This window comes from Saccostrea cucullata, unplaced genomic scaffold (genome assembly GCF_032062105.1).
Source record: "Saccostrea cucullata isolate Sc308-1 unplaced genomic scaffold, CSIRO_AGI_Scuc_v1 ctg203, whole genome shotgun sequence".
Lineage (NCBI taxonomy): Eukaryota > Metazoa > Mollusca > Bivalvia > Ostreida > Ostreidae > Saccostrea > Saccostrea cuccullata.
Genome location: NW_026925998.1, coordinates 282037 through 303261, shown reverse-complemented (window position 1 = coordinate 303261; position 21225 = coordinate 282037). Strand labels below are relative to the sequence as shown.

The 21225-nt window shown below is 31.9% G+C and overlaps 2 protein-coding genes across 2 annotated transcripts; both read right to left on the bottom strand.

The window, feature by feature from the left end:
• Positions 1-3860: 3860 nt before the first annotated feature.
• Positions 3861-4912, bottom strand: LOC134270309 (melanocortin receptor 5-like). The gene has a single exon (XM_062752530.1). The coding sequence runs from the start codon at positions 4895-4897 to the stop codon at positions 3941-3943; it is 957 nt and encodes a 318-aa protein (XP_062608514.1). The 5' UTR covers positions 4898-4912; the 3' UTR covers positions 3861-3940.
• A 7266-nt stretch (positions 4913-12178) lies between these two features.
• LOC134270361 (uncharacterized) lies at positions 12179-19565 on the bottom strand. The gene is made up of 7 exons (XM_062752602.1): positions 19362-19565; positions 18251-18761; positions 15279-15286; positions 14047-14152; positions 13541-13642; positions 13210-13350; positions 12179-12859 (listed from the first exon to the last, which is right to left on the bottom strand). Exons 2-7 carry the CDS (start codon positions 18745-18747, stop codon positions 12244-12246), a joined length of 1470 nt encoding a protein of 489 aa, XP_062608586.1. The 5' UTR covers positions 18748-18761; positions 19362-19565; the 3' UTR covers positions 12179-12243.
• Positions 19566-21225: the final 1660 nt, after the last annotated feature.

The following is a 21225-nucleotide window of genomic DNA, read 5'->3' as shown; positions in this document are numbered from 1 at the left end:
AATATTACAAAGTAAGAACTGTATTTTGAGATCATGTTATGAGAAACTGTTAGAGGAAATTGAACAACCAAAGAACAAGATTAAGAATTGGGCTTCTAATATTAAAGATAAATTATTCGAAATTGGTCTAGGATATATGTGGACTGACCAAGAAAGAATTAGTTATAACAGCCATTTCCCAATTATAAAGCAAAGAATTATTGACAACTATGTACAAAATCTCCTTGCTGATATCAATAGTTCATCTAGATGTATGTTATTTAAATACATTATTGATCACTTCACACTGCAATATTATTTGGTGAAACCTATTCCATCCATTTATAAAAAGCAAATTAGTAAGATAAGACTGTCTTCACATAATTTAGCTATTGAAAGTGGACGCCATAGAAATATCTTGCGCGAAAACCGAAATTGAAGATGAATTCCATTTTGTTTTAAAGTGTCCACGATACAAGGGTTTACGAGTAAAATATATTAGAAAATACTACTGGGAAAAACCATCTATGTTTAAATTCATACAGTTGTTATGTGCACATAATGTTAAGGACCTTTGTAATTTGGGGAAATTTTTGTACCATGCCTTTAACTTACGTGATGAATGTCATATTGCCTTATAAACAAATTAATAATGGTTTGTACATTCTCCATCATCATGATATTGATTGCATAATAACTATGCTGACTGTTAAAAAATACCCTCGCTATGCTTTACTGTTTACATGTTATAAATTTATATTGTATACAATAAGATGTATGTCTTACTTAATAAAGTGAATTGAATTGAATTGTTCCTTCGCCAAGCACTCGGCACTAGAAGTGAAAGTCACGGGTCTTTCGGATAGGTCCCGTGTCACGGTAGGCGTTTGCACGATAAAGAACCCTCACTGCCCAATGGCCCTGAGTGCCGAGTATAGGTCTTATTTTTATAAGACCTATAAGACCGCGGTTTATAAAGCGTGTAAAGCGTAAACTGTCCCTGGTTACTGGTATGTTATATCGTATAATTTAAAAGTTGAAATAAGCTTCATTCTTTAAATAATTTTGAATATAAAGTTTTTTATTTATATAAAAGCAACGGACATTCCTTCTAATGAGTGTGAATGTGAACCCAATGTACCAACAGTTTGGTTTGGGAGAATGAACTGAACTTGAACTTTCTTATTAAGGTGAAATCCGATGTAATAATTGACACAAAAATAACATGATAAAGAATAATTATATCTTATCAATCTATCTCAGTTGACTGTGGTATATGATAAAATTCTAAAGGAAGGTCGTTAATAACTGTAGGATGATAGACCTAAGTTAAAATGATAGGTTTTGATATTTTATATGTTAGTAATCAAAAACACTTCTTGTCATGCTCTTATTATCTTACCTGATAATTCGCAGTTAGAGATTATGGTTGAACGTTCATTGCTTCCTTGAAAGACGACAGGATATATAAATCCTCGACTTTGCAAAGTTTCAAATCATCTTCGGAAAATTATAATATGAATCTATTGTTTGATAAGGTATGATCAATTCGAGAAAAAAAATGGAAAGCGAGGTGAACCATTAACAATGGTGAACATGAACAAATCCTTTGAGTATTCTACACTGGGTGAACAATCGAAACGTTTTCTTGAATAAAGTCAAATATGAAAGGAGGAATTTTATGTGGGAATAGGTAAATATTTGTCTCGAAAATAATGAGGTTATATATGAACAAAAATTTATTAAATCTCATTTATACCACTAAACAAACGTTTATACAGTTATTCCCCAGCAATCGGTTTGTTGTGATAATTAAACAATAATGCAGGTGAAGCTATTTCAAAACACTTCAACATTTACAATTATCAGTTTTATATTTAGTTCATATTTTGTTTCATATTATCGGTATATTATCAGCTTTTTATTCACTTTCTAATCCTGGTTTACATAATTGTATTTTATCAATTTTCGCAAGTTCTACTTGTCGTTACAATTGTAGCAGGTCTGGTGTTCATATAGCCTGTACTTCGCGTTGTGTTTATATTTGTTTTGAGACGACTTTCTGAATATAAGACCTCTACATTAGATTATACCTTGGAAATATTTGTAAATTGTAATGAACTATAAAAGAAAATAAGATTAACAAGACTTTACAATTTATTACCAATCTTACAGTACGTTATAATAGTACACAATATGAAGACCTTATTTCCCCAACCCAAATATGGCCTAACTTAACCCTAATATAGTCTAGCCTAAGTAGTAATATAATTTAATTAAGACAGACGAACAAGGGACGATTCCAGTATATGAAGAGTTTAGCTAGCGAAGCCAGCTGTCTCCCTCCCCGATCTAATAGTTACCTAGCTTTATATATGAAAAAGGAACAAAAGAAACTGTCAAAAACCTTATTGGCCGAAAGATAAAAGTGGGCGTTTCCAAATAAAACGTGGACAATTTACATCGGGATCGAAATGAAATAATTATGAAAACGTAAATAAACCTAATCTGTCACACAATAAAAGCAACTTATTTATGGGTAGTATTTTGTTTGACATATATGTTTCATACCACATTGATTTTTAGACTAGTTTTAAAGAATTTGAGCTAAAATGCTTCATAAGAAAAAGACATTGATGGCAAAGTATAATAAGACCTTACGGTAAAAGTTATGGCCAATTTTTTTTATCCTCAACTTCTATTATTTACATGTTTGTAGCAATTTACATTATAACCTGCATATGGAATTATGTCTCTCAGTTAATGTGATAAAACAGCAAGAAAGAATTCTTAAACATGTTAAACTATTTACAAATACCTTGGTGATACAAGGCTTTGAACTACTAGTATCTCGTATAAAGTCAACTTTTAGCAATTTCTATGGTCGACACAATGACCTTGTCAGAAAATACAATCTATCAAATGATGACTGGTGTTTATGATACAAATTCTTAAGCCATTATTTTGGCTCTGAGTTGTCCTTGTACTTCCCTATCTACCTGATCACGGCGTGACCAGTCGACAAGGGATGTTTAGTCTTCTTTGCCACATGATCCTGAGATTTTTGAACGCCTTTATTTGCTCATCAATATTGTGTTTTGTTCCCATGGACTTTAAACATGATTACTGTTAGTTTTATATATATATATATATATATATATATATATATATATATATATATATATATATATATATATATATATATATATATATATATATATATATATATATATATATATATATATATATATATATATATATATATATTATATATAGATATTTTATTTAAGTGAAACAAGGAATTTATATATCAAGGTCTACTAAAAATAGTAAAAAGTTATTTTAAGCGATTCAAAAAATAGAATGTTGAAGAAAGGAATTTAGAGAAAAAACTAATTCTACCAAAAACTGCAGCTAATACTTGATGTCTTCTTGATAGTTAATTTTTTTTCGTTATCTTTTAAAACAATTTAGCGTTAAATATATTTCTTTTTAGCGAAGTTGCAAAAATGTTAGTATACAGTGTATATATTTAAAACTTTTATGCGATAAAAATAACAAACCATTTGAAAAGATGAACTAAATAGGCAATATACATTCAAATGCTCTATCTGTAATTCGTTATAGTTGTTACTCATGCAAATTTTATATATTCTTAAAATTTTAGATGCAGAAAAATTATTAATAGGCAGAAAAAAAAAATTTTGGAAAGGCATAAAAAGTTACACTAATAACTAATATCAACAAAATTACATGGCAAAAAGTGTTCTATTGGAAATTAATGTATATATACCTGTATTTTAATTAGAGGACATAAATGCCTTGCCATCTGTCTATATAAAACATTCTCAAAGTTCTATTTTATTATATCGTGTATGAATGAATCAAATGCTTGTTGAAATGACAAATTTCATTTAAAATATGGAAAGTGTGTTTAAAAACATTCACTAAGAAGCAAGGCTCACATGTGTGTAGATACTACAAGTGTTTTTTCGATTGTTTCCTTAGGCTGAACCTCCAAAAACGGCTGGTATAAAATATTCCTCTCCTTCAAAAGATTCTCGTGTCTTCTTCTATTACATATACAAAGCATCAAGAGAAGTTGAATTCTGCACTCTCGAAACCTCCAGATGTACAAAATTGGGTTTATAAAGATTGTGATTAATGTAATACCTAACACAACCAATTCCATCTGTAATATTTCTACATTCTCCTTAAAGCACATGATCACGTGAACAACGATGGCCAGTAAGTAGAGAAGAAAGTGTGGCCCGGTTATAAGGACGATCTTCCTACTGAAGACCATCTGATCGTGGATTATTCTAGAAGCCGACAAGGACTGGAGGTCGTTAATTTCTCGGTTATGTTTTCTGTAGATTGACAATATCATCAAGTAGGAAAACACATACAAGGATAAAAATACACTGCGCAAAACAATTTTAAACAACAAGGCGTCAGACTTGAATAGTTGAATAATCACAGCAGAAACTATGCTGAAAATCCAGAGTCCTACACATACCGCTACCATCCGCTCCTTCGTTGTGTAGAGTTGGTATTTTAACGCAAATTTTAAGCTCAGAAATCGGTCCACTCCAAAAGCCGTTATGTTAAGAATAGAGAGGGTTGTCAATATGTCGAAGATAGCATGGCAAATTGCCTCGCCTTCTTTGGCAATAGGATAGGCATACTGAAAACCATACGCAATACCAGTGGCACTTCCAAGAAGGAAATCGGGAACGGTCATATTAATGGATAAGACTTTGATTTGTAAGGGAAGCTTCTTACACTTTATCAGAACAAAGAATCCCAAAACATTTCCCAAGGCAGCCACTAAATAGGTGATGGAGAAGACAAAAAACAAAGGGTTGTCTTGATGACTTGGGGTGGTGCTGTCAGACACGTTCTCCACACCCCACATGTTGGAACTTTCTCAAACCATGACTAAGGATTCCTCATTCTTTTGTTACGTCAGACGATTATCCTGAAATCAATATGTTCTTTAGCAATTATGCGTTTTTAATTATTTCACTGGATATTGTTTTCTGAAAAATTCTTATGTAAAAAAAGAGATATATCGATATTTTATCAAGGTTTCTATAGGAACAGTTCAAAAATGAAAAACAACATGATCATAAGTGTTTGGTAAGGTTAATAATAATCACATCTTATATGTCATTATTTACTTAAAATAAAAATGTAATATAATCTGTAGTACTTTTAGAAGTATTTATGTTAAAAGAAAACACCTGTACAAGAGGAAGAGAAATAAATTGCCTAGTTATATATAAAACTTTTCTACATGACAATGCAATTCTTATTCTTCCATCTTTTAATCTCCAGTTTCAAAGATCACGAGATATATTATGTTCTGCTATTTGTAAGGTAATATTTTCCTAAACACCCACGCTGCCCAATATTTGAGAGGTTAAAAAGGAGGATGTCTTTACTTTGAGTGCAAAAAATCATGTCTGTGATACATGAACTTAGTTTTATTTGAAAAAAAAGTAATGAACAAAAAATTCACACTTTCAAAATATTGTTATATTGTACGGAGTTTGAGCGTGATTCTCAATGACGTCTTTTTCCCCCTTTTATTCTATTTTCTGATATAGATTCTAAGCATATTTATTAACATTTGATATTCTGAAATAGTTGAATCTTATATTAACATTTTTTAAGATTACAGATATTGACTGTGAGTTTTTAAATTATTTCTTTTTAGAAGGAACAAGTACAGAAAACTGAAAAGAAGCACAGAACTTGGCAAAAAGAGATAACATAAAAACAGGAAACTATGTTATGTTTATATCTACTTTAAGAAATACAATGCTTGTATTGCAAGTAATTTAACGATTGCAAAAAAGCAATGTTTTTCTTGTTTGACAAAGAATTAGGCATTTTAAGTACAATAATATGACTTGGTAGTTAAGTCGAATTTTAGTATAAATGAAGAAGAATAATAGTTGATGAATTTAACAATTTGTAGTCTATACAGATATACTTTAAAGAGGTGTTTTAGTGGATTTCCTAGGCGTATTTAAAATACATTCTTTAACTCGCCTTTGCCATTATATGATTCGATACGCAAGAACATGCTCTACGTATGACAATTTCTAAAATGAGGTTAGTTATTGACAAAATAGTGGATGAAACAAGAATATGAGCAGTCTCGTTTAAAGTCATCATTTCGTACATTCTATGGTCGAAACAATGACCTTGCCAGCAAATGCAATTTATCAGTAAATCAAATGCTGGCTGACGTTTTTCATACAACAGATACTGAATTGTCGACGGATTTTCCTGTTATTTCCCGACCATGACAAGTAGCACACGGCGGGTGTGACCCGTCGGCAGAGGATGCTTACTCCTCCATGGCACCTGGTCCCAACATTGATGTTTTTTAGAGGTCTGTTTTTGATCTGCTCCAAAAATGTGTATTGTTTGGGACTTTTGAGCTTGTATACTGTTCTTTTTTATATATATTCTATACTTGAAAAGAGATTTTAGCCTGCACTGCGTTGTATTGGTATACAACCATTATATTTAATCTGATGAGCTAGGTTAAGAAAAAGGTTTAAGATCTCACTCTTCCTAAATTTCTTTTACCGGGTCAATAAAATTTGCTTTTTAAAATTAAAGTGAAGGGTGTTTCTGTTTTTGCGTTTCTAAAATTTGGTACTTGGATTTTGAATTGCAAAAGTTTTCAATGGGTTTTTTGTTCCAAACATTATCTGAAAACACCAAACAACGGTGTGGACATGTCGTATTTCGGTTGAAGTATCAAATCATACACCAGGGTGACTTAAATGTACATTTCTGACTTATTAAGATAAAATGATCTTACTTGTTAGATTTCCACAGGTCCACTGATGATACAACAGACTCGGTTTATCATGTAAACTGCCTCTCGCTGTTCTCACTCAATAGACATTAGATATCGATCGCCTCAGGCAAAATTTCCACTAAACACCAAAGAATATTCAACTTGGTTGAAAGATTTATTATCTGGGTAATCTTAAACTTCACAAATTAGACAGCATTTAGTGTGTGGGTCTTTTGGTGTTTAATAATATTAATTCCTATCAAACAAGAATAAATTTTGTATCGATTCATTACGAAAGATACTAGCTTTTCATAGAATTCACTTATAAAAATCCAGCAGTTATTATATATAACAATGAGTCTCACTGAGTTCAGGTGAAAGATGCCAATTATTTTTCAATATACAATATATTTGTTTCAAAGCTGAGTTTTGTGTTATTTGTCCTATATATGGTTTGCATATTAAATATAGTGTAAGACTTGTAAACTCAAAATTGAACGTACCCTCTTTAATAACTTCCATTTGAGTAAACTTTGATTTACTTAAATTAGACTTGAGCGTACTTAATTAAATTAAATTGCAATTGATATAAGAAAGTAAACTTTCAATGATTCATTTAACTTCTAATCAAAATTGAATGGACAGTGGTTTGAATTTTTAAACATGTTAACTTATTTACGGTCTGTGAAGAACGTAAAGCCGGAATAAGTCTTATTTACTGTTGTCAATATATAACGACAAAAACCTGAAATAACTGTCTAAATTGAAATATAAGTTGAAGGGTGTGTTGAATTGCTATGAATTAAAACTACCGTTTGTTGCCTTCTTAATTGTTGGTATTCTTTTAAGGTTTATAAACGAGTAATTAGTATCACATTTTTTTGCTTGACACTTCACAAGAAAGAATAAAATCAAATTTTAAGAGACTTGGTTTCAGAACAAAGGATCAGTTTTGCTAATTACAAGTATGATTAGAACAAAAACACATATATACTGCCTAATTTTTAGTCAGTTGTAAATTTTAAAAAATAGACTAAAATTATATAATTATCAGCTATTATATACATATGTTATAAATGATAGACTAAATTACCATCTATTTATACTTGATTGATTGATAAATTAGTGTCGTATCAATTTTCACTCTATTTTCACCTGATATATAACAAGCTCATTAGTCAATCGATGCACCAATTGATCTCCTTGTTTTTTGAATATTAGTTAGCAATAATAATTTACTTCAATTTTGTAAAATTTTACTATACCAGACAAGAAAAAGATTGATTGATTATTGCTGTTTTACGCTGAGTCGGCAATATTTCAGCCATATTTCGGCGGTTACAAGAAGAAAAAAATGTTAAAGTTTTTGGACGCCCCCAGGCCTTTCTCAAGGACAAATAAAATATTTCATAAAAGGAAAAAATAAATAAAATTAAGCAATGTGTCAGCTGGCATATTTCTACTTGCTTTAAAACAGGCTACATAATTATGTAGACATGTAAGTTACCAATTTTATTTAAAAATATTAAAATGTGGATGAAAATACTTTCTAACGCCACTATCTGACATAAGATGCAACATGAAATCTTTTACGGTCATGCGACTTATATGCGCGATAATTATATAGACATGCATAGACATGCAACTTATTCATGTCAACATGCAAGATGATTATGTTAACATGCGAGTTATTTATGTCAGCATTCGAGATATGTAAGTTGATATGCATTTTTTTCCTGCATGACGACAAATGTTTTGTATATTAAAAAATTTAACTCGCATGTTGACAAAAATGTAAGTTTTGTTGACATTAATAAGTGATTTGCCTATTATTTTGTGAAAAAAAAATCTATGTACACACAAGTACTCTGTTGACATAAAAAAAGAAGTTGTGTTTCCTATATTATTATTTTGCATGTTTACATAACCTGTTGGAATTTCTTACATATCAATTGAATGTTATTAAAAATTATTTTGTATTCATATGAAGCAGAATTTGTCCAAAATCTTGTACGTAAAATGAAGAAAACACTTGATGTGGCCCTCAACTCAACATTTAGATACAATGTACATATATTGTATATCAACGAAGTACTGTTAAATTAACAATGGTTATTTCCAGCTTATGTCGATACTACGAAAGTTCCCTTTCATTCGAGATTCAAGTTTTGAATATTTTCAATATCCCAAAATGAATTTGAATCACCATATCAATATTGGATTCCGATACTTCATATAAATCCTTACAAATAAAGATGCATATCGGGTTTCACAAAATACTCAACCAATCAAATGCGGGTTCAACATTGCTCCCCTTTATTATGTTTAATCTATCAATAAATCGTTTAATATATTTATAACAAATGAGTCATTTGAATAAATATAATGCAAGAAAGAGTGTTATATATATTAGAAAGAAAGTTAAATAATCATTTGATTTTTGAAAATATACTTCAAGTTATATTATGACTTCTGGAATATTACAATGTACATAATCAGAATATATATATTTTTGATTTTACCCATATATAAAGGATTGTTAAAAAATAAAGTTATAAATAGTGACTAAAGATTAACAAAATCCTTTAGCCTATAAATAAAAACAATATTTTATTTCCATAACGCTATGGTCAGAGATAAAATATAAAACCATAACGCCTAGTTCTGCAGCTAATTTTGACTATCTACTGTTTGATATCAGATAAAATGAATGCTGCATTTATTCTAAATATTTGCAATCTGTATTGTATATATAATTGTTATTTGCATAAATCAAAGCCTTAGATGAACATAAGTAATTGAAAACTTTTTTTTAATGTATTCCCTCTATGTACACACAAGGCTACATTGCCTTTCAAAGTTTTAAAGTAACATTTTCAAAAAATTGGCAGGAGTTGCTTGTGTTTCTTTAACAATATTCATAACTGTATTATTATGTCAGCAACCCTTTAAATACAGTAGACAATGCAAAAATACATATATTCCTGATATATGTATTCCATTTAATATTTAAGAAGTCATAATATAAATTGAAGTATATCTTGCTGATAAAAAATCAAATGATTATTTAACTTTCCTTCTAATATATATAACACTCTTTCTTGTATTGTAATTTATTCAAATGACTCATTTGTTATAAATATATTAAACGATTTATTGATAGATAAAACGTAATAAAGGGAAGTAATCAAATGTTGAACCCGTATTTCATTAGTTAATCTGGATTTTGAATATCGCCCTCAATTTCGAACATTTAGATACAATGTACATATATTGTATATTAATCTGACTTGCTGTCAATTAACAATTTTGTTATTTCGAAACTTGAATCTCGAATGAGCCTTCTGGGCTTTCTTACCATTATACGATCTATTCCTGTGAGCTTGAGATAAAAGATACCACAGAGTCTGACACATCTGTTTCATATTTGATTATTTTACCTGAATAGGCATTAATGGTAATCTAACAACCAAGAACTATGATAAACGTGATGACATAAACTTTTTAATCGGTAACTTCCCCACGCATACGGAGTTTATATCTCTCAGTTTATTCGATGCACAAGAGCATGTTCTACGTAATAAAACTTCTCAAACGAGGTACACTGTAAATTATTTTCAACAAGTTCATGAAACCGTTTAAAGTCATTATTTCGTAGGTTCTCTGGTGGATACAATGACCTTGTCAGCATATACAAGGTATCATTGAGTGAAATGCTGATTGCCGTTTTTCATACTATAGTAATTGTTAGTCCATTATTTATACACTAAATTGATGACAGATTTTTCCGTTATTGGCCGATCATGACAATTAAGGAACACATGGCGGGTGTGACCGGTCGGCAGGGGATTCTCACTCCCCCATGGCACCTGATCCCATCTCTCATGTTCTGGAGGTCTGTTTGCTCTGTTCCTGATTTATATTGTTTATTGGACTTTTGAGCTTGAATACTGTTCGTTATCTCCATATATGTCATATCAACATGCAAGATAATTACATCAACATTTATTTTGTTCTTTTATGTTAAGATGCGAAATATTTATGTTGGCATGAAACTTATCTTGCATGTTGACATCGACATCTTGAATGTTAACATATAACTTGCATATTGACATAAATAAGTCACATGATGACATAAATAAGTCGCATGTTAACATAACTATCTTGCATGTGACATAAATATACAGCTGTCTATATAATTATGTTGCATGTTAACATCGATAAGCCGCATGTCTACATAATTCAATTTACAAATGAGACCAAGTTTTCATTTGAGTTTTCTCAATAATGCCCTATAAAAAATTAAAAATTTGACTGAATGGATTTTTCAGGGGTGAAAAAATTGTAGATTAATTTCTTCCCAATATAAATCACATAGTCCAGTAATGAAGCACAGTCAGTGTGTATCTGAATTTGAAGATGCTTGGAAGACATAGTTGTCTCGACAGACTTCATAATTGGACATTTATACCTGTATCATCTGCAGAATTTATAATGGATAGGAAAACCTTTCTAGTGGTCATAGTAATGGTGTTAGGGGCACTTATATGTGAAAGCCTGGATTTAAGGGTAGGATGGTTGTCGACTTCTTCAAGGACAACTTATCTGTGCTTTGAAATAGCCTGTTATTTTCGTTGAATTAAATGTTGAGCTAAATATTTACATCATAAAAGAGCTTCCATACACTGTTCTAGTGTGAGAGTAATTCGTCAAATGTAAAATTCAGCACCTCTTGTAAAAGCCCACTAGTATATACTGTCAATTAGTAATTCCAGTATTTTTTTTAACTGTGAGTAGAATATTTTTTTAACAATGGTAATTTTGTAAATGAACAATCATAAAAATGTTAACTTTATATTTTCAATAAATCGCAATGAAAATTATCACATAACTACCCCAACATCTAGTTTTAATTAATAATATATGCATAAGAATTCTTTACATGGGCTTTTGATTCATTAGATTTAACAAAAAAAAGTAAAATTAATTAATTATATTTTAATTTTGGAATGAAAAAGTGGGAGGCTAAGCCTTGTGTCAAAAATATTTAAAATTTTGCATTCAAAATACTGTAAATCACTTTTTATTCGCGAGAACTATATTTTCGCGTAATTACGCAAGTCTGTCTGCTCGCGAAAATTTATTTCTCGCATATATTTGTTTTATCAATATTTATATAAAACAGAAACCACAACTCGCGAAAATTTTGTCTCGCTTATAAATACCACATAGTTAAGTCGCGAAAATAAGGTGTCGCGAAAATATTGTGATCTACAGTACATTAAAATATTGTAGTGATCCTCCCAATATTTACCTCAGCAATTAAAAATGTAGCAACACTTTATACCTTTATCATATTTCAAAGAAAGTACAGTATTACTAATTGCATACTTTATTTCAGATATTTTTTATTGATAAATGGTTATATGACATAATACTATTTAATCAACATCCTCCGGTTCTTGCTTGATTATCACATCTAACGTCCATGATGTAGGGACAGGTTTATCTGTATTTATTTTACCATCAAGTTTTGTTTCTGAAGTCCCTTGTTGAACAGATGTCTGTAGTCTTACAGAGGATTTGTTAACACTTTGTTCTCCCTTTGCACAGTTACTGTTATTTACAACTTTGTCTTTATTATGAGATTCTGCAGCGGGTAGATGAACAGTGCTATTTTTGGTTTCCTCAATATGGCCAGTAGTGGAATTAATAGCAGTATTTTCACTTGATTGCGTGGATTTGTGATTACTTTCTTTGGTAGATGGCGCTCCATTTTGACTTGAATCCTGGGATCTTCCTCTTTGCAGTGCTGGGAGACTGACTGAATTAAATGCACTCAGAGGAGGGAGTGTGGCAAGTTTTACTCCCTCCTCCTCTGTCTCCATTTCCACATGGAGTTCATTCATAAGCTGCGAAAGTTTCTCTGCCTTGCGTAGTTCATTTTGGTGTATAATTGTATATAAATGTTCTGTCAATTGTTCCTTCAAATCTGATTTCTTCTGCAGATCCATCTTTGCCTCGATGAATTCTCTTTCTGCCCTATCATATCGACGCCTGTAAAATAATCAATTCATTTCAGAATAATACAGTGTACAGAACAATATTTTAAGTTTATGATAGTTTAGATTTAATTATTTTTTATAGAGAGTTGAAGTCTTTTACAATCTTTTGACTGTGCACTAGTTCCTGGTAGAAAATGCAAAATGTGATTTTTTAAAATTTCATTGGTTGAGATGCTGTTCAAGGCAAGGTAGATAATTTTTTGGTGATTTTTTTTTGTCTGACTAAACAATTTTTCAAGGTTATCAATTTTAATTCAATCAAAGTAAAAAAACCTGCAAAGTTGCATCTGTTGTAAACCCTGTAGCACAACAAAGACAGCAATTTAAAATTATGTCCCTTACTGAGCCTCCATGTAATCTTTGCTGGCTGATTCTATCCGACTCCGGATCAGTGTAACATCTGCAGATAGACGATTGTCCAGCAACTGAACTTCTTTCTGGATATGGGACAACTTCTGGGCCTCTTCACGTGCTTTCTTCTGTCTACAAACAAAAAATTTCTAAAGTAAAAATTCTGATTTAAAGATATCAAGAGAAGTAAACTATAATTTTTTATATTTTGCTTCAAACTGAAGCACAAAATTGTCTGTAAGACCAGACATGTTTCTGCTGAAAAGCATTGAATAACTTTCTGTGAGATTTAGGATCAATTGAATTTTTTAAAAATTGTCACCTTTCTGTCAAGGTTTTGGAAAGCAGAGCTTTTCGTTGTTTGTTGGCCTCCTCTATCATCTTCTGTTGATCACGAAACTTGTCCAGATTATTCATCTCACGCCTGTAAATTCAAGGAGAACGACAAGATATTTGACTAGAAGTACATTTGAGCCATTAATCTGAATGATTCCCAGGCAAATTGTTGAAATAGTTAAAACTGAAATATAAATGTTAATTCTGTTTGAAAAATATTCCTCTGTTGTAATGTATGAATTAAAGAATAAGGCTCTATTTTACATGTATTAACTAAGGATTCATTTTGTATTTCTTTCTCCATTATCCTTCAACTTCCCAAAGGATATGAGCTAAAATAAGCTGTGTAGGCTTGGTCAAATCCCTCTTTATCAATCCAATGGAGTGGATCAAATGATTTTAATTCTAATGTAGACCAGGTTCAGGTACACGCTCTGTATAACACTTAGGACTATGAAGACAGATAGACTCACTCTGTGGCTGGTTACTTACGACAGTGCCTCTGTGTCGTCAATCTCAGTTATCTCCTCCTTGATCTCTATAGGATCCTCTGGCTGCTGAGATGGCACCTGAGTCTGTTTTGGAATTTTGTTACCACCTGTATATACAGACATATATAGTTACATGTATACAATTTATATATGATACACACTATATTATATAACATTTTTGAAGAAGTTTTCCCATTATATCACAAATATAATATTTTTATCCATATGCCCTGAAAAACTGCTTAATCACGCCGGATATAGTTATATTTCACCGGAAACAGTTATATTGCCCTCCCGAACACAGTTATGTTCCCTCGCTTGCAATCATTCTGCATATTAAATACGTCGGGTTTGAAATTCACAGAGGCAGTTGCTAAGCAAATGTAAACAGTAAACAGAAAATTAAAAAGTCTGGACAACGTCTGCGATTTGTTTATTTGAATTCAGAGGAATTAGATAATTTAATTGAGGAGAAAAAAATCCTTCAATACAGCAAAGATTATCAACGCAAGTGTCAGTGTACTGAAAACATTCTGCCATGAAACAGGACGGGATATTTCGGAATTATACTCAACGTACATATGTACATAGTATTCAATAAATATGTTCGATAATCGATTAGGGTTCAATGTTTAAAAATGTTATATACCATATATTACGTGGCTTAATTCTCGGGCAGCAATACCAGTATATTTGCCTTTGGCATCGGGCGACATAACACTCCAGGGCTTTCCTGTCACCTTGGGGCAAATATTCTGGTATGCTGCCCTCTAAGCCATGTAATATATGTATAATAGATAAATTAACAATTAGTACATGTTATCTTATTGATACAATAACAAATCTTTATCATGCTGTTGAACTTCTTACTATTTTTCTGTAGATTATTATACGTGACTGTTACTGTTGTCAAAGATTGGGAATGTTAACCTACCCAACAGGAATTCTACCTCTCATTTTTGGGGTAAGAATTTTATTTTATCTGGTTTTCATTTGTTTGTTGTTTCTTTCATATTAGCAATCAAGATAAATCTATTAATCTATTATTAGTATACTAGCACCAGGAACCTTCACACAAAATACACGACATGTGATACCCCAAACTGAAACACTGCACGTGTGATGTCCCTGCTAATACTTTGGATGTTTATGCAATTTAATTTGCATAAAGTAAGAGTAATACAATTTTTATAATGATAAAAAGTTATATAAAGGATGTTTGAAATGATTTACCCGCAGGGCTACTCAAACACAAAACACAAAATCTCTCTGGAAGGCTTGCTGCATCCTTCATATTCATTTTGCATTCTGGCTCTGGATGCTGATAAAATGTTTGAAATGTAAAAATTCTCTCCCGTTCTATAGTCAAGTTTTGCTTTTTTCTTAGGTATTCTGTGATAAAAAGCTTCATAGCGTGAAATTCTGGTTAAAGAATAGCATCGCTGCCATTAAAAAATAATAATATAATTTTCATCACAATTCTAGTAAGGACAAATATACTGAAATAAGTATCACAAGCTCTATTTTTCTCTTCTATAACGATAGTAACATTACAGCACGTCTATTATATTGTTGGTCATATCGAGTAAATTCGAGCGAAATAGTTTTATGCATAAAAGTACAAATTCATAAAAGCAGACCATGTAAAAATTTGAATTATAAAAAAGCAACCTGGTGACAACTTGCTTGTGGGCTTCTCTTTCAGTTTTCTCAATTCAGCATCTGAGAACCCAGCCCAACCCGACATCGTTTACACGTAACCTTTTTTCTCTTTTCATGCACATTCCTTTCATTTTTATAAATAGTCTTACAAACGCTTGTCTCCACGATGCTACAGCAACCGTTTACAAGTTTATATTTGACGTAGACATTACTTTTCGCAGAAGATTTTAAAATTGTTGCTGTCGTATTGTGATTAACAATTCATTATTTGATACCACTTCACTTATAGTACGCTGATAATGTTTTAATTTAAAGAAATATGGAATCTGAGTTGGTGTGCAATCATAAAAAGTGCAGAAAACGAGTAGAGGCCTTTGCATGGGTTTGTTTATTTAATTAAATTATCAATATTGGGCTATTTTATCGATTGTTTATCTGTTTATGACATTAATTTGACCAAATCTCGAATGCAAAAAAAAAAAAAAAAATAAAATAAATCTCAAACATCATTGAAAATATTTGAGTATAAATGAAAATTGAAGTATGATAGCACTAATGACTTGGCAATTTGTAACTTGAAAAAATAGATCTGCTAAACATTGAGGGGAGATGGGATTGTTTATATAAAAAAAAATGAAATTATTGACATCTATTTCAGCTAACTGCAAAAGAGTTTAATGTTTATTGATAAATAAATAATCTGACTTTTTTTTTCTCTTTTAGATAACTTCCTGTTCACGTATCCTTCATCTCTGCACTAATTGTAAAGTTTGTAAACTATAAGATAAGCTTCATTTAGGACTTGTAAATGTTTCAAATTTGACAGGTGAAAATACTTTCAGTGGTATGGCCCTAATATAATACCTACTAGTACCTCTAATTAAATTCTCAAGTAAACCTTAACAGTCTGGCAGACATATTCTGTGATGAAGATGGAGTCAGAGAGTTTAAAAATAACAATATTTGCCCAGCTTGTAAGTATTTTAAAATAACTTTTACGGCTTATAATTACCCTTTTAATATATCATATGTCATATACTCATATGAATAAATAAATGAAATTCTATTGTTTTTTGAAATATAAGCTTATAGTGCAGGCATACAAATGTTCCTTAATATAATCTGAAGAAACTTTATCCTACTGCAGTTTTGACAATACCCTATTATAATTTACAAAATGCAAAAAAAAAAAAATATGACAGAAAGGATTGGTTTCCTGTATTTATTTAGGTGTTTTGCTATTGCACATCATTTGCTATCTGTCTTTTTTTATATAGGTTCCACAGACCTGTCTGACAAACTTGACATTATCAGGATTGAAGTAAACCCGACTGAGAAATACAAGTCTGTAAGTCGAAATTCAGTGGACATTGGCTTCTGATACTTAAACTAAATAATGTGCAAAAGATTACCTCATATTGCAGATCATAATCAATGCAATTTTTCACTGTATGTAGAATAACACATGTATTACTAATACAGGAAAATTGTGACAATATCTTGTCCTAAAACTTAAGGCTTAGTCTTTAAATAGAGATCAAACATATACATGTATTTTGATGAGATATTGGGTATGTTCTATATTCTACATGTACAGTTGCATATTTTAGATGGTGCTAGCAGGAAAGCGACCTGAGATAATAATGGAGATCTGTACCAGAGCTCTGTCATTTTGGTCCTACCAGGTAATGTGTTTACATGTTTTAATGGTGAACAAAATTTCCCCCAACAGCTGTTCTCTAACTGTTTAATTATTACAGAACACTTGAACATATAAATTTGATATTCTCTTCAGTAACTTATAAATATCTTGAATGTATATATGAATATGTATTCCATAAGCCTTCTCACTGTGAGCAGGATTACTGCAGGTATCTGTTACAATACAGAGTATTATAGGTGGTATAATACATAAATATTGCATGTAGATGAGTATAACATTCTGCACAGTCAACATTTTTTTTTGTATCACCTGTCGTCAAACAATGTTGACTGTTGCTACGCTGGAGCCTGGAGGGCGTGGCTTCATTATTCAATTGGTAAAATGTTTCTTGACAAATCAGATTCAACCAATTTACATGAAAGTATAATATAATGGTCATAGACTTCAGAACTGGATGCCCCCCCCCACTCTTTTTTTTCAAAGGTAGATATAATATAAGAATTGAAGATTGGGGCTTTTAGCCACCCCACTTTCAATTTGCTTCTGATCGACACTCATGATAGTCAATGACATTTTTCACTTTTCATAGTCGGTCAGTATGTATCAATTAATGTTAAGCATATGATATATTTAAGACTAGTGAACAATATTTTGTTCACTATTACTAACTTCATTTGAATTTCAGATACACCAAGAAAGAGTCTACCAAGAGTATGTAGGATCTAAAGCCAAAGAAAGGGCAGCCCAGTTAGAGCAGTATTATGAACAAGTCATTTCTCAGACTTCAGCAGAACTGAACTGTATCCTTAGCATGTTGCAATCAAAAGAGCAAAGGAGAGCATGAGAGAGTGAGAAAGTTAGCAAGAGAGAGAGGTATAACAGAACACAATACTTACGACAAAGATACTTTGCTTTTGGTGCTTCTGGTTCTGGGCCCAGGTCCAGGTACTCCCTTCGTCGCTTTAGGATCTTTGATACTGTTGTTCTGTCAATTCCAAACATCTGAGCAATCTCACCCTGTGTCATTCTAGGAATCTGATTGGCTACCTTAGCAATTTGAACTTTGACTGAGTTAGGGATCACGGTCCGTGTTCTTCTTAGTCCCATATCTTCCAGAACCATTGTGGCCCCAGGGCTGGTCACGTTAGGGGGGATGGTAGTCACGATAGTAGTGCTGGTGTTTTGGGGAGATGATGAGGACTGGACCATGGAGGGGGACTCTTGGACAGAGAGGATGGGGGCGATTTTATACAGGAAGGTGGGGAAGGCCTCCGCTGAGGATTTGGGGGGTGTCTTGTTAGCCATGACTGTGACCGCAGGATCAGATTGCATCTGCTCTAGTAGCGTCCTCAGTGTTTTAGTAGCACTGCCTTCCATGCCCCAGTCATTGCCTATAGACAAGTTTATATAAGTGATTTTTGATTTAAGTAGAAATATTGTATTGAATTAAATTCTTGATATTAATATTTTAGTTTATATAAATGTAAGATATTGTATCTTTTCAAAGGTAAAATAATTCAATTAACACTGACATGTAAACATTAAATTTTATTGAAGTATATTATGTACTGTTCAATTTACTCAATAATCAAAGTAGTAATATAAATTTAAATGCTATTGTCCCCTTTAAAAATATTTGTTGTTTTAAACATAACATTCATTCAAACACTGAATCTCAGTTATCTTCCCCCTATACTCAAAGGCTAAAAAAGTCATCATAAAAACATTTTAATTGTAACTAGATACAAAAATAAAACCTTTAATCATGTTAATTAATAAGATACCTTACATTTATAACAGAGATGCATGTTTAATTGTTAACAAGTATTTAAAAAAAAACACAAATATAAACAATTATTTGTACTCTTGGTATTAATTAAAAATAAAATCCCCATCCATAAAAATGACATATAAACATTACACATGTGTACAGAACACACAAAGAACACCTGTTTATTGTCCTGCCAAAAAATCAATAGCACAAGACTTACCTGAACTTGAGGCGTATATATTTCACACAGGTGATGTAACCTTAACACACTTGACGTTGTTATAAGTTCGTCACATTCAGTAAATGAATTTATGAAATAAAAATCTCTGTTGTTAAATTAATGGTTTAGAGACTGGAAAATTGTATACAAGATACACGCTTGACTCTGTGGTCACACAGGTTGTTCTACAAGCACAAGGCTTACAGCGATAATGTGTGCCGAACTGAGGCTTTGCAGGGGTGTGACATTTTAATTAACGTCAAGTAACTATTAAATTCGTGAGTTAAAATTCTAAACAACGATCTTAAAAGTACTTATAAATACATAGTAATACACATATTTAATGACCACTATAAGCCCATTAAGCCTTTGCTAATCAAAGGCAATCTGTTTAATTTTCCCTGTATTGCGCCCCTGAATTAGCACTGAGTCACATGGTCTGTCAGCTATGGGGGGGGGGGGGGGGGGACAAGCTGAAAGCTCTGTGTACATTGCACTGTGGCAGCGAGAGGTCGATGGGCTAAATATAGATCTTAACACAATGTTTATCCTGCCTTGTAATTCAGCGTTTAAAGCCCAGGGGCTGACAGATAGATTATCACAAGTACCTATGTTGGACAGACGACAAGATAACAGGTGCAGACGACAGAACGAACTTGTGACGATAAAGACGAGACAATCACATAGCTCCCAAAATCAATATCGTTAATATGCATAACTTCTATCGATTAAGTACATGTATGCAATTCAACAAACGTTTGTACATTGTTGAAGTGATATGTGATTTTCCGCAAAACAGTTCGAAACTTTTTTCTCCTTTATTTGTTTTTCTTAACCTCCGACACAGCGCTAAAATTGCAACTTAGAGGTAAGCCCATTAAAAGGCAGGGAGAATTTATATAATGAATAATAGGGCAGGTAAGTTTTACATACCTCGAATAAGGTGCATATATACCCATTTATACTTGCATAAAAATATTTTAAACAATGAAGAAAAGTGATTTTTTTTATACATGAAAATATTAACTGCTTTAAGAAGATGGAAGAGGCATTGCCCATAATGCCTTTGGAAAAAGAAAATAATTATTATGATCGGTAAATAAATATATAAAGAAACCTATGTTTTTATTTGTATAATCTCTGTCAAACATCAGCATTTAGGTCATTTTGAGCTGCATGGCTTCTGATGTGTCCGATTTGAACTAAACTTTAACCTTTAATTCCGGTCAATCACCCTGCTTTTCTCGATTTTATTTTAGTCACCTGTCTGCTTTTTCGCGATTGTTGTGAAATTTTGTTTTGATATTCCACGTTTATCCAATAGCCTCGGATATCCAGCACTAGGTCACTGTCTACTGCTGATTTCCGGTATAATGACATGACTGACTACGAGCGTTCTTATGTCAGTGGTAGTATGAACAAATGAATGAACTCACAGTGGGATAAAATTGGCGTAATCTGGTCGGTGATGGCTATAATTTTTTGAAAGTGACTTGTCAAGGAAATTTTTGCGATGAACCAATGTTTAAAAAACGATGCCCGCAGAGAAAGCCAAAATCTTAAATAAATGAATGTCGATGTTTCTTACCATGATTGCAGCATAGAAAAAGTAGGTTAAGTCACAATCACAACTCCCAGACTGATGGAAGAGTTGCATGTAAAAATATATTCTCGGAAAAGAAGTATGATTTGTTGGGGAAAGCAGGTTTTTTTTCGCGGGAAAGTAGAGCCTGAGTCTAATCAGCGAAAAAGAGAAACAGCGTTCTGTTCCTTTCGTTGCCATAACACACCCGGCTGTGATTCAGACTTTGCTGCTTTTGTCTCGACAGTTAGCACAGTAAGTGAAATCGGCTTTCGGAATGCT